Source organism: Rhinopithecus roxellana, chromosome 3 (genome assembly GCF_007565055.1).
Source record: "Rhinopithecus roxellana isolate Shanxi Qingling chromosome 3, ASM756505v1, whole genome shotgun sequence".
NCBI classification, from domain to species: Eukaryota; Metazoa; Chordata; class Mammalia; order Primates; family Cercopithecidae; genus Rhinopithecus; species Rhinopithecus roxellana.
The window spans coordinates 131,089,998-131,105,243 of NC_044551.1; the positions used below are offsets into that span (position 1 = coordinate 131,089,998).

General features: G+C 36.6%; 1 protein-coding gene across 5 annotated transcripts in view; it reads right to left on the bottom strand.

Annotated features, from left to right (window-relative positions):
* Positions 1-15,246, bottom strand: part of SLF1 (SMC5-SMC6 complex localization factor 1) — a 79,347-nt gene that overhangs the window by 45,957 nt on the left and 18,144 nt on the right. For all 5 annotated transcript variants that reach the window (XM_030927229.1, XM_030927230.1, XM_030927228.1 and 2 more), the window contains exons 5-7: positions 8,547-8,709; positions 2,083-2,226; positions 128-271 (exon numbers count right to left, since the gene is read on the bottom strand). In XM_030927229.1, the coding sequence (XP_030783089.1) occupies positions 128-271; positions 2,083-2,226; positions 8,547-8,709 (451 nt within the window). The remainder of the gene's footprint in view (positions 1-127; positions 272-2,082; positions 2,227-8,546; positions 8,710-15,246) is intronic.

Consider the following 15,246-nt stretch of genomic DNA (forward strand, 5'->3'; position numbering starts at 1 on the left):
TATTTCTTAATCTAGCTATTAGATACATAATAACTCATTTTTATATATTTTTTAAAAGCTGAAGAAAACTGTTCTATAAACACTATATATATTAAAAATAAATTATTTTTAATTTAGAAAGTTGTACCTGATTTTCATATGTATGACTTCCAAAGGTATTTCTCATTTTAACAAATTTCAAATCTTTACTGGAACCACTGAATTTTTTTTTGTGATGTTCACTCGAAATAGAACCAACATTAACATCTTCATCATGATTTTGCATTTCTTTCTGCATGTTTGTAAAAGCAATTTAGTTAAAACTGTGGATTAAATATAGCCTTAACACAATCAACACAAGTCACAAAAGAAAAACCCATCCAGGAAAGTAGGTTTTGTAAAATATACATACAAGGTTAAATATAGTAAAGAGCCCTCTGAATTATGTAAGATAAAGCAGAACATAATTGTTTTCAGTTCATAAAGCTTTATAGTACTTTAACATATATGCTGTAGTTTACCTATGTGCTTAACTCAGATTAAGGAGTATTAAAAATCATGTTGTTTAATCAGTATACCAAATAGGTATTTTTAAAAAAGGATATTTCTACTTGAATTTCACATACATAATTTGAGTCCTAAAAAAAAACTCAAGAAGACATATATACAGTCATGCACTGCTTAACGACGGGGATATGTTTTGAGAAGTACATTGTTAGGTGATTTCATCACTGTGTGAACATCAGAGTCTACCTACACAAACCTAGATGGTATAGTCTACTATACACCTAGTCTATATGGTATGGCCTATTGCTCTTAAGTTATAAATCTTTACGACATGTTACAGTATTAAATGCTATAGGCAATTGCAACACAATGCTGAGTATTAGTGTATCTAAACATAGAAACGATAAGTAAAAATATGGTATTATAATCTTATGGGACCACTGTCATATATGGGGTCCGTTGTTGACCAAAACATCACTATGTGTACATGACTGTAGATGTATTTTAACAATTTCCATTTATCTTAAATGTCTATTTTATTTTTTTGCCATGTTTATTCAAAACTAAATTTATTTTAATAACTCCATCATCATTTTACATTCCTCTCTATATGTAAAAATGCTATATACTGTGGTTTACAATGCATATTTCACAACAGGCACATCCACTCAAAAAAGCTTCTCATTAAAACATGCACATATAGTAAATTACAAAAAGGAGTTAGAAGTCACATAAATATCAATATACACTGGAAAAGTCAGAAAAAATGCAAAAATATTTTAAGTTTGGAAAGTTTTAGCAAATCTTGCCATATACAATTTCTTAAGGAACTATGCAATTTTAAAAGTTCCAAATTATTCCTAGAATTACCTTTCAAAACTACTTGACAGATATGGTAAAAACAATTCATTTTGTATTTCTTCCTAGTTATACATAAAACTTTTAGTTTAGACTAATAATTATCAAGTTAATAATTTGATAAATTAACCAAATAGACTGCTTCATAAAACACAGCATGAAACGGAACATAACTGAACATTAGCTCTTCTAGAGTAGAACTAATAATGTCCTTTTTGTGGTTGCTACTGCTTTTTGAAAAGTTGTACTTGACAGCCACCATATATGCTTTCTTGAGGTACTTTTCATTGCTCCAAGTTCAAAGTCCTTCCTGTTTTATTGTTTTACAAGTTAATCAAACTAGAATTCATTTGTGTATTTTTAAATTTTATTCTATATAAATACTTGAATTTACATGAATTATAAATATGTATTGTGCTCTCAGGTAAGAAAAATGCTTTATAAGACACACACGTTACCTAAACATAGAGTTTTTAAGTAATTACCATGTGTTGAGAACACACTACATATAAGGAACTCTGTACATTTCTAGACGCATACAAACATTACTTCATCAACAAGAGTTCCAAAGCAGAGACATAGGACAATTTCCTAACATGTTCAAGTCATGGACTATCAACATGTGGTTCAAACACCAGCCTTCTGATTCCAAAATCTGTTTTTTCCACCATACTTTGCCTCTCAAACAATTCTGTAAGACACATCAGAAATGTATGTTTTCCAGCCTATTAAGTTTACCTGGGTTCTATACATGGTCTCTTTTAAGGCACCTTTCATTTCAAGAAATCCTGCATCTTTCCTGAAATCTTTGTTTTTTTCTTCATTGCTATGTTCATTCCAAACAGAATTGGTTTGGGAATCTTCATCATTCTGAATTTCTTTCTGTATGTATGTAAAAATGGTTTAGGCAATCATCTAACTGTATTTTCAATACTGTGTACATTTTATGGTATTCAGCCTTAACTATAATTACATAATACTTTGTTAGTCAAACAAGTAGGTAAAATGCACCCTCTTAAATCAAAGGATATTAAACATTGATAAAAATATTTCAGAGAAAAAATTCTTAGAGCAAAGGTCCTGAATAATAGAGTGATTTCTGCATATCACAAGAAAAGGTAATGCTTTGTTGATCTACTAACAAGTCATTTTTATGAACAACCAAGAACAAAATTATTTTATCGAGTCCCTGTTCAAGCTAAAGTTACAATCTAGATTTTACAAATCATCAATTATAGATAGACTTTTTCTTGGATTATTTTTCAGTTTTTTACTGGTAAGACTTCTCACTTGCAAGTATACCTCACACAGAGAGGAAAAGGTTATACAATACTTTTACTTGAACAGCAATGAACAACAATTATCTTAACGTAGCTCTATCTCAAACAACTAAATTTCTCTTGTCAAGGAACCCAAACTGAATTCATAAATTAACTTCTAATAATTACTTTAAAATTTATTGCATATATACTTATACATATAATTCTGTAAGTTTAGTAATATAAACAGCTGGGAGTAAAAGTGAGTTCATGACAGTTCCCAAAATGTACTTATGAGAGGCTGTTCAGGCTGGGCATGGTGGCTCATGCCTGTAATCCCAGCACTTTGGGAGGCTGAAGCGGATGGATCACGAGGTCAGAAGACCAAGACCATCCTGCCCAACATGGTGAAACCCTGTCTCTACTAAAAATAGAACAATTAGCTGGCCGTGGTGGCGCGTGCCTGTAGTCCCAGCTACTAGGGAGGCTGAGGCAGGAGAATAGCTTGAACCTGGGAGGTGGAGGCTGCAGTGAGCCGAGATCACACCACTGTACTCCAGCCTGGGTGACAGAGTGAGACTGCGTCTAAAAAAAAAAAAGAAAGGCTGTTTTCAGAGATTCACAATCTCTACCCAAAGAGACTGAAGAATCACAGTCTTCCTAGGGAACAATTATAAAAAACCAAAAATGTGGTAAGATCTATAATGTGATCTTTAGTTCCCTCTCACTCACACTTGGCTTCCTATGTTAAAATGAGGGCTGTCCTTTTAGCAGGCTGCAATCTTGAAACCACAGAAAAATCCCTGCGAATAGCTGGTTGAATTTCTTTTTCAGTAACTCAGAAAGGTGAAATTGAAAAGTAAGAAAATAAAGACTTTTCTCCCTTCCTATTCCTGGGACCAAAGAATGTATCAACAACAATTTCTGTTAAGGGCAGCTTGTAGGTGGGGGGAAATGAGTTTCTGGCTTTAAATTTTACATGGTTGGCAACGGGAGGATAAATCCATAGGCTTAGGTCCTCAAAAAATGTCCAGAATACAGGATGAATTAATCCCATATACATTCTTGTTACGGAGAATGCAAGGGAATATACCACTATCATCAGCAACAAGGCAAGAAATAAACTGTTTCTTAATCCTGAATATATTTACTTATGTGTCCATTTCAGATGCTACATATGAATCTGTAAATTAGGATGTGTGATACTAGTACCCTATGTAAGTTTTTAAAAATCACAACCTGATACAGAAGGTATAACACTTGAAAGTTTTGAAATTAAATAATCTATTTTCTATACAGCTAAACAAATGATCCACATATATTTTTCTCTAAGCCACTAATACTTTGTCTAATTGGTGACTCTTATGAAATATAAAGAAATTATTTAACTATAAATATTCATTTTTATTCCTTGTGTCTTACTGTCAACTTATGTACTAGGCATTGGGTTAGTTGTTTGCCTCCTTTTATAATCTAGGAAAGCCAGTCCAAGACTAGTATATTTTATACAGTATAGTGCTATGCACTAAAGAATAACTAAAAGCCTGCTTAATCAGCTACTTATTCTATCATCTAGGAGTAGGGCAACACAGTTGTGGCAATGAGAGTTGGCTTTTGATTCTGATATTTGACTTAGTTTCCTATCTTTGGCTGGGTATAATTGATAATGCTCTGGTCTCCAGGTCTTATTACAATATTCAGCCAAAGCATCAGTCACAAAACTTGAATGAACTGATTAGAGCAGATGCATAAGAAGAGACAGATAAATCAAGAAAGGGAGTCCTTTGAGTGCTACTTGGTTCTTAACTTGTACTTGCACCCTGATGCTTAAATAGCATTTCATAATCCTATGACTAGATATTCGTTTATGGTATCGATCACAGCATTTATTATTTCTTAACTACCTACAAAGAGACTGGAAATCCAATAATACTCAAAATGGGGAGATGAAAAGGTTCTAGGAAAGGAAGATTTGAAGAAAGCAGCCTTAAAATTGATTGAGTGGTTGGCTTTAAGTTTCTGCTCTGATACATGACGGCTGTGGGATCTTGGGCAAGTTACTTACCCTCATTTTACCTTGAAATTTATCCCGAACAGTAAATGGAGTCATAATACATACCACACATGAACATGAGGTTTAAATATGACTAAGCATGTAAAATGCTTAACATACTGCCTGACCCATAATAATCACTCAGTAACTATTACTCAAAGCAGTAATAGTAATAATTCTCACAAACACCAAAGCAATGCAGTATTAGCTTCTATACACAAAGGGAGAAACTAATACATGACTTTCCTATGGTCACAGTACTACATGATAAACCTGGATCACAGATTAGTTGATCTGGCTCAAAAAGTCTATGCTGTTTCTGTTATTCCTAATATATTCCCATAAGACTGCTGTAGTTCATTTTTCTTTCTTAAGCAGTCAAGTTAAGTTTTCAGTATTCCTAGGTAGCCTCTCATTTTTATGAAACCTTCCTTGGGCCAAACAATTGAGATATGTTAGTCATTTGTTCCTCTGTATTCCTGTAGCTTGCATAGTTTTACAAATGTGTGATTCATATGAATTGCAAGTAACAGTGTCCACGTTCTTCCTCCATCACTCAATAGTAAGCATCTCAAAGTGCGATATATGGTCTTATTCATTTTCATATTCCTAGTGCATTGCATAATGCCTGGTACAGCTATGGTCTTCAATAAATATCTATAAAGCTGAAATAAATAAATTTCTAATTCTGGTACTAAGGAGCTTTTCAAAAAGTATAAGAGGGTTAAACAAAACTTTTAAAAAATATATTACTTTAAAAAAAGGCGGGGGAGGCTGGGCGCGGTGGCTCAAGCCTGTAATCGCAGCACTTTGGGAGGCCGAGACGGGCGGATCACGAGGTCTGGAGATCGAGACCATCCTAACACGGTGAAACCCCGTCTCTACTAAAAATACAAAAAATTAGCCGGGCGAGGTGGTGGGCGCCTGTAGTCCCAGCTACTCAGGAGGCGGAGGCAGGAGAATGACGTAAACCCGGGAGGCGGAGCTTGCAGTGAGCCGAGATCGCGCCACTGCACTCTAGCCTGGGTGACAGAGACAGAGCAAGACTCCGTCTCAAAAAAAAAAAAAAAAAAAAAAGTGGGGAGGGGGGACAAGGTCTCACTCTGTTGCTCAGGCTGGAGGGCAGTGACACAATCATAGTGCTAACTGCAGCCTCAACATCCTGGACTAAAGCAATCCTGCCTCAGCTTTAGAGTAGCTAGAACTATAGGTGTGTGCCACCACACCCAGCAGATTTTTAAAATTTTTTGCAGACATGGAGTCTTGATACGTTACAAACTCCTAACCTCAAGTGATCCTCCTGCCTCAGCCTCCCAAAGTGCCGGGATTACAGAACCACCACACCTGGCTTGTTACTATTAACTCACTCATTTTACATGGCAGCTCTTCTGGGATGACACTTCAAAATCCATCTAATGAGGATTGTAATATGATCTATATTGAAGAAATGAAAGACACTGAAATAAAGTTAACTTTCTAATTTCTCTTCTTCTGCGATCAGAAGTGATCACAATATGTCTTTCTTATTTGGACTGGTTATGAACTCTCAGCTGTGCGATTCAGAACTTACAAAACAATGTATTCTAAAACCAAATATAAGTTTGAGATTATCTGCTATTTTGGTTGATATACTATTGCTGTCCCCCACTATTTCAGCAGCCAGATATGAATGTTGTTAGAATACTGCAAAATAAGATTGTAGATAATGCACAGTATATGTTGCACTTTAAGCATTATTTTCCAAGTAAAAAAGAAAATTAATATACCTTTACTAATCTAGTTAAGAACAACTTTCGTACTGTTCATAGTTAATACTACATGTAAACTACTCAGAGAAGTCTATCGGATAGTGTGCTTTTGGTTGCAAATAATAGAAAACCAACCCAAACTACCTTAAACAACATGGAAATGAATTACCACGCAGAAGAGCAATGTGGTCTAATGGCAAAACAGTTTTCAGTGCCGTTTGATCCAGCAACTTAAGTAGCGCCAGGGTCTAGATTCTGTCTCTACATTCTGCTAACTACAGGGCTGGTTTCACCATAAGGTTAGTTCTTTTCATGGTTAACCAGTAGTATTTCAGGCTACATTCTTCTGTGTTCATATCTAGCAGGAGTCAGCCCATCAGTGGCTTTCTTCTCATTATGAGAAAGCAACTTCCTAGAAGCTCTTACATACCTCTTTTCCTTACCCATTGATCAGAATTGGTTCACATGCTCATTCCTAACTAATGACTGTCAAGGACAATGAGATTATCCATAGTCCAAGCAGACCCATTCCTTGAACTAAGGTCAAATTTCCAATATACATTGCTGCTACTCATTAGGGAAAGGCAACTACATAATGATATATTGCACGTATTTTTGGAAGACTCAAACATCTTTCACAAATTCTCTATTAACAAATATTGAATGAGAACCCATGTGCCAGGCTCTTTGCGAGGTGATCGGAATATAAAAATGGAAAAGACAGACATGACGCCTGATGACAAGGAGCTTTTGGTCTACATGGGGAAACAGACATTAACCAAATAATCAGTCAATTACTTAACTGTAATTGTAGGGAGTACCAAGATAAATAATGCTATGAGAACACATAGGTGAACTTCACTGAGTTAGGGGATCAAGGAGGCTTCCCTGTAGAGTAACGCTGTAACAGGAACCTGAAACATGAGCAGAAGGCAGGAAGACCCAGAGAGTGAAGGTGTAGTGGAGAATAACTTTTCAGGAGGAGAAAATATCTTTCAAGAAGACACTGAGTTAGGAGTAGCTTAGCTTATTTAAGAAACTGGGAGAAGGAGTTTTCATATAGCATAGTGAGCATAGATAAGAGTGAAGCAGGATACAATTGAAAAGATAGAAATGACAGGAATCCTGTGGGAACTTGTTAGCCATATTAGAGATTCAGCACTTTGTCCTAAGAGCAATGGAAAGCCACTGAAGGGCTTTACATAGATGAATGACAGGATGAACATTGTTTCAGAAACAGCATTTTGATTGCTCTTTCTGAATGAACTAGAATACACTAAAGGAAAAGGAAAGAGTAACTAGGAAATTAGAGTAAAAAGGCAGAGTTACAGGAAGAATAATCATAAGCCTATTCCAGGAGTGCTGAGGAAAGATGATAAACTCAGTATGATGTTAGTACAGAAGTGCAGAGGAAACATGGTAAATTCAGTATGATGTTAGTACAGAAGGAGAGAAGTAGCTTGATTCAAGAAACATTTGCAGTAAAATCAGTAAGACTTAGTAAGTTGACAAATGTGAGGAGTAAGGGAAAGAAAGATTTTAAGGGTAATTCCCAGATCTCTGACATAAAGTATTAGATAAAACATATTGGTATCTACAAGATGGGAAACAATGAAGATGATTTTTCCTATATCAAGGTCGTTTTTGGACGTACTAAGGGTTCTCTTCTACCAAGTGCTCTTAAAATTCTTGTTTGCGTATCTCCTGGACAGTTTCTTCTAGAGTTTGATGTCCGTTCAAACAACTTGAGGAGCATTATCCAGACAAAGTAAGGAGGAGGAGGTAGGGGAATAGGACAGGACAGTTATTTATAAACCCTTAGAAATAGCTCTCTCTTTTCCAAAGGAAAAATAACCCCCAAATTCTCATACAATACTATATAATACTATATATTCTACTATTTTATTTATACTGACATTAAAATACTTAATGTTAAACAAGTAAGCTTCTTTCAAATCTATAGGAAGTATGCATGAATATTTAAGTAATTGAGAGCCATTGACTTTAAAAAGTATCATTTAAATTACTATCAATATATTTTCAAAATTTAGAACACAACTTTAATATATATTTTACTATATTGGTATTTTATAAAATGAATGCATGAAACAACATAAAATGTTTACTGTTTATTTTACTTACCTCTAAAAGAAAATCCCCTAGATACTGAATTGGATAAAATGGAGCCTTAAAGTTATCTTTTTCTTTCTCAGCTTTAATTCTTGCATTACTGGCAATCACATGAGTTATTCCACTTGGTGAACTTTTTGGTAAAATAACATTTGCCTTTCCAGCCTCCAAAACTCTAAATAAAAATGTAAATGGTATAAAAGTATTAGAAAATTTGAGTTTATTTAGTCAAATTATCTAAATTAATTATTTCTTAGGAGTATGAATGGACTTTTCTAATAGGGACTAATTTTCTTTGGGCAACTGAGGATCACAGAGAATACTGCAGTAATTTCTTAAATTATAAATTGTTCAGAGCAGATATTCAAGAAGTCATAGTAGTCTTTCTACCCATCCATTTCTTGATAAAGGAAAGGCTTTTAGGGATCAAGAATATTAAAGTATTCCCTAAGGAAAAGTCATGTCAATAAACCAAAAGAATAATGAAAGAAATCTAAGAAAGCGGCTATCCTCAAAGGTAATGTACTCCCAAGAAAGTAATTCCGGACCACAAAATATGGAACCAGTTGCAAACACTCCTAAAAAGTTAGCTTTCAAAAAATTTTAGCCTTGAACTACTTAAAAAAAAATTAGCCTTGATCTATGTTAAGAAATACATTTTATAAAATAAAAAAAACAAAATTAGAAAAAAACAAATTAAAAAATACATTTTACATTTAGACTAAGAGGACACACACAAGGAGAGACATACATCACAAAAATTTCAAGAAGTTCTGCTTCTGCTTAGGCTTTAGAAAGCCACAAGAGAGGCTACCACTTAACAATAAGAAAAAGCCAAATAATCTACAAAATCCTAACTTTTATTGACCCCATCAGAAAACCAAGGTAACAAGTCAACCTAGTAAGGTGATTTCTGAAGAGGGATAAGCTCTTTTATGAAGAGACTGGACACCCAAACTATTTCACTTTTGGCAGATCAAAGGAGCAACACATCTCCCATAAAAACATGTAAAAATTAAGTAGTTTACAAAATTTAGGGGCAACTATAGCTAGCATCACAGTTTTGAAAACTGAAAGTCCGTTGACATAAGGGAAACCTGTCCTCGCTAGCAAGCTCTTTGCCACATGACTCCATTAAATGCTCATGAAAAAGACTAAGGGCAGGTGAGAAATGCAGGGAGCTTTCCTTGACAGCATAAGTGGGCCAGTGGTGACTGGCTGCTATTAACGGATAGATATAAAACCAGGTCCACTTCTCCAGACCGTTCTTTCATATAAAGCAAAAGCCTTAAGTCATCTGGGTAAGAAAAGACAGTCTTGCCCTCAGACCTAGGAAAAGATGCACTTCTTCTCTTGGAGGGGTAGAAATAAAACTTACCTGCCCTTAGGGAAGGGTTAGGAAAATCTGCTGCTGCCCAGTCGGGGAAAAATACCCAGTTTCTGGATGAGGGATAGAAGCAAAAAACATCTTCCCTGAAGGAGCAGCAGTAATGTCACTTAGGTCCCAGATCTTGTATCAATACACAGCAGAGATCTAATACTGGAGGAGAGGCTGGAAACACTGTTGTCCAGGCCACTGCCTATATGTACATGGCAAAATTTAGCTGCCATGGAAGGCTGATACACAAACGCTGAGAAAGACCCAAACCCAGGGACCAATAGTACACAAAATGCTTAAGCGTGAAATCTGTCTAGCAAAACTGGGAATATATCTATCTACCCACACCCTCGACCTGAAGCTGAGTAACAACAGAGAGACAAAGAGTATGAAAAGAGACATCTTCTATGACCTAGTAGTTCAAGGATTGCTGAAAGCTAGGGCAGAGCAGGAATAGTGATGAGAAACCCTCCAGCATTCCAGTCCAGTCCCCATGATAAGCACAAAGAAACTGGAGCCCACTGCTGTAAGCTGAAGTGGTGCATTGATGGTGATTATAGAATTAACAATACTCAAATTCAGCTGTCTTTTCATTTTCTGCTGCTATAACAGAATACTGAAGACTTGGCAATTTCTAAGAAAAATAAGTTTTTATTCTTGGACTTTCAGAAACTTTAAGAGCATCTGACGAGGACTTTCCTGCTGCATCATCCCATGGAGATAAGCAGAAGAGCAAGAGAGACCATGTAAGAGCTTACTTTTATAACCAAGCCAGTGCCATGATAATGGCATTAATCCCTTATTAAAAGGCACCATCTTCCATTATTGTCACAATGGCAATTAAATTTCAACACGAGTTTTGGCGGGGCAGAGAGGGGGGAAGAGAACAATATTCACCATAGCACTAGCTCAATAACTGACAAGATTAACTCAATCACCCATACTAACCACCTTACCGAAGAGGTGGGCCTACTTTTTGGATGTAAATATTATTCACATCAGCCTCTATCAATATTCTTGTACATATGATATCTGGCATGCAATAAAAAATACTCAACATACAAAAGAGGCAAGAAGAAAACCAAACCACTGTCAAGAGAAAGGAATCAACAATATACACTGAAATATGACCCACATGTTGAAATTATCAGAAAACAACCTTAACATAACTATGACTGATGTGTTAAAGGAACTAATGGAAAAAGTGGACAACATACTTGAAGAAATGAGGAATTCATTGGAGAGTTCAATGGAAACGGTAGAAATGAAAAGGCATTATATCAAAGAATTTCTTTGACAAGCTCATCTGCAGACTGAATACAACTGAAAAAGGAATCACTGAATTTTAAGATTGGTCAATAGAATTATCCCAACTAAAACTTTTTTTAAAAAAAGAATAAATCATGCAATAGTTATTGAAAATAATCAAACAGTTTAAAAAGCATGCAATGGAGTTCCAGAAGAACATCATGAAGGAAGAAATATATAAAAAGATAATGGCTGGAGAGTATCATATTTAATAAAAAAACAAAAAACTCCACATACACAAGCTCAGAGATCCTCAAGAAAAATAAATCAATAAAATACACAAACGTAAGCACTGTACTACACATCATAATCAAACTAGTAAAAACCAATGGCTAGGAGAAAATCTTGAAGAAAAGCAGGGAAGATGAAATGAAACCAAGAGAAGAAAAGAATGACAGCTGACTTCTCATCAGAACTATGTAAGCCAGAAGAAAATGGAACAGAATCTTTATAATTATGAATTAAAATGAAAAAATTGTTGACCCATAATTCTATATGCAGTGAAAATATCTTCCAAAATTAAACACCTTCTCAATTAAAAAATGAGATACATCATTCCCAACACACTTACATTATAAGAACTGTTAAAAGGAGTTCTTTAGGCAAAAAAAGTGTGATACCAGAGGAAAATCTGGAGCTACACAAAGAAACTAATAACGCCAGGAAACGGTAAAAATGAAGTCAAATATTGAACATACATTTCATTAAAATCATCTTAAAAGTAAATGACTAGCAAAAGTAAAATATTACCAATGTATTTGGAAGTTTATAATACAAAAAGGTCAACAATAGAAAAAAGGATAAAAAGAACAAATGGAAATACAGTTGACCCGTGAACAACACAGGTCCACAAAAGTTACACACCAAGTGTGTCTGCCTCTCCTGCCTCCCCTTCCACCTCTTTTGCCTCTGATACCCTTGAGACAGGAAAACCAACCCTTCCTACTACTCAGCCTACTCAGCATGAAGGCAACAAGGATGAAGACATTTATGATGATCTACTTTCACTTAATGAATAGTAAATATATTTTCTCTTCCTTATGATTTTTTTATACATATAACAAAATTTATGTTAACTGTGTATGTTATCAGTAAGGCTTCCAGTCAACAGTAGGCTATTAGTAGTTACGTTTTTGGAGAGTCAAGTTATACATGAATTTTCAACTGCACAGGGGGTCAGCACTCTAATCCCACATTGTTCAACTGTATATTGTTTTAAGGTTTCTGCACTACATGCAAAAAGATACTATTTGACACTTGACTATGAACAGTTAAAGATGGACACTGTATATACTAGAGCAACCATTAAATAAAGAGATCTAATACAGACATTAAAGGAAACCATTAAAAACACTCAACTAGTGGAAAAGAAGTCAAGGAAAAAGGGAAAGCAGAATAAAGAAATGATGGGATGGCTGGGTGCAGGGGCCCACGCCTGTAATCCCAGCACTTTGGGAGGCCAAGGCTGCCAAATCACCTGAGGTCAGAAGTTCGAGACCAGCCTGGCCAACATGGTGAAACCCTGTCTCTAATAAAAATACAAAAATTAGTCGGGCATGGTGATGTGCACCTGTTATCCCAGTTATTTGGGAGGCTGAGGCAGGAGAATCATTTGAACTCGGGAGGTAGAGGTTGCAGTGAGCCAAGATGGAGCCACTGCACTCCAGCCTGAGCGACAGAGTCAAACTCCATCCAAAAAAAAAAAAAAAGAAGAAGAAGAAGAAGAAGAAAATAAGGTGAGATGAGAAGAAAATAACCAGCAAGGTACTAGATTTAATTCAATTTGTCAACAATTAAATGTACATGTCCTCAACAATGCAATTAAAGGCAGAAATCGTCAAATTACATTTTTAAGACACAACTCTAGAATGTCTACAAGAAACCCATTTTAAGTAAAAGAATATAAAATGATGTACATGCTGATGTTTCTTAAAGGAGCACTAAAGTGGCTATATTAGTATTAGACAAACCCAATTAATATCAAGCCTGGGATACCTGCATAAATCACAGAACTTCATAAAAACTGTGAGAGGGCAAAAACAAACGGTCTCACTTTGACCCATCACACCTTTCCCTTACCCAAGCTGGCACAGTGCCACAGAGAAAGGATTCTCCAGGGCTCACGGTTACTACTGTCGGCAAAGAGAACTGGAGGTGGGCATCGCGCTTTTATAGAATTCTGAGGTACATCTCAGGAAGTCCACTCGGGTGTCACTTCAAAGGGAGGACAAGGGGTAATGGCACAGCTAGACAACCTGGGGTCAGATAGAAACAAAGCAAGGAGGTGGAGCTCACAAAAACCAGTGCACAAATCTTGGTGGTGGCGTAACACACCTGCCATTAATGGCACCAAATCAGAAGTATCAGTCAACAGCATAGCACCTGCAAAGCTATTGTGGGATGTTCTACCTGGCGCGAATTCCTAGACGGGCAGCCTCCAGGCCCAGCCTCAAACCCTACCCCATGGTCTCACCCAGGGCATGAGACACTCACCACACCACCAATATAAGAAACCAGGGGCTAGTTATGCCACAACTGGGAATTTCAACAGCACTTTGTGTAACCTCAACATTCATGCCAAGATTCTTCTTAGTAAGAGAAAGGACCATGACACTGCATTTCGGCAGAGTGGGGACTAGTTCTGCCATATGTGGGAGTTTAAACAGCATTCAGTACAGCCTTAACACACATCCAAAGACTCCATTCAGGGAAGGAGATGCCAACCACAGTGTATTTCAGTTAAGTACAGAGGCTAGTTCTGCCACACTCAGAACTCTGAACAGTGCTCAGCTCAGCTTCAAAGCCCACCTCAAGACCCCACCAAGTCTGTGAGGTAAACCCCAGTTGTAATTTGCACTAAGCATAGCAGTTAGGCCCATCCATCTTAAGCAGCAATTCTACTTAATCTTGGAGTACAATCTGCAACCGTGTCCAACTGCAGATCTCAAATATTGACATACCTAGTCAGGGAATACACCCTGACCCTGGCCCAACTGAAGGCAATTGCAGTGCCTGGCCTACAGCTCTGCCTGATTGCAGAGCTCAGCCAGTGGTTTTGCCTAACAGCAGAGCCCAGCCAGCACAGTCCCCTCTCCAAAATCAATGCAAAGGTAGCAGCCCAGCCATACAGAGTACCAGAAAGCAAGTTCTACATGCTTGGAGTCATCACCAGCCCATACAGAATCACAAGCAGTGATCTCCCAGTGATCACTAAACAGTGAAATTATATCCCTGCCAAGGAACACCTGTAAAAGCTGGATGAGGTGGCTGTCTCCACAAACGAAGAGACCAATGCAAAAACTCAAAGATTACAAAGAATCAGGGCACCTCCAAAGAAATTAACAAAGCTCCAACAATGGACCCTAAAGGAATGGAGAGCTATACATCTATAGAAAGAAAGACAAAGAATAATCCCTTTAAAGAAGTTCAGGCCAAGCATAGTGGCCTATGCCTGTAATCCCAGCACTTTGGGAGGCCAAGGCAGGTGGATCCCTTAAGGTCAGCAGTTTAAGACCAACCTGGCCAACACGGCAGAACTCCATCTTTGCTAAAATACAAAAAAAATTAGCCAGGCGTGGTGGCCAGTGCCTGTTTAAATCCCAGCTACTCAGGAGGCTGAGGCAGGAGATTCGCTTGAACCCAGGAGAAGAAGGCTGCAGTGAGCCAAGATTGCGCCACTGCACTCCCGCCTGGGTGACAGGGTGAGGTTCCATCTCAAAAAAAAAAAAAAAAAAATCAATAAAATACAAGACCATACAGATTAAAAAATAAAATATGGAAAACAATACATGAACAAAACAAGAAGTCTGACAAAGAACTAAAAAGAACAAAAACAAAACAGAAATTCTGGAGATGAAGAATATAATTACTAAAGCGAAAAATGCAACAGAAGGCTTCAACAGCAGGCTTAATCAAACAGAGGAAAGAATCAGTGAGTTCAAAGAATTTTCCAGTCAGCAAAGCAAAAAATCCCAAAAAGATGAAGTCAATGGGAATTATGAGACCTAATAACTGCATAAAATTAGG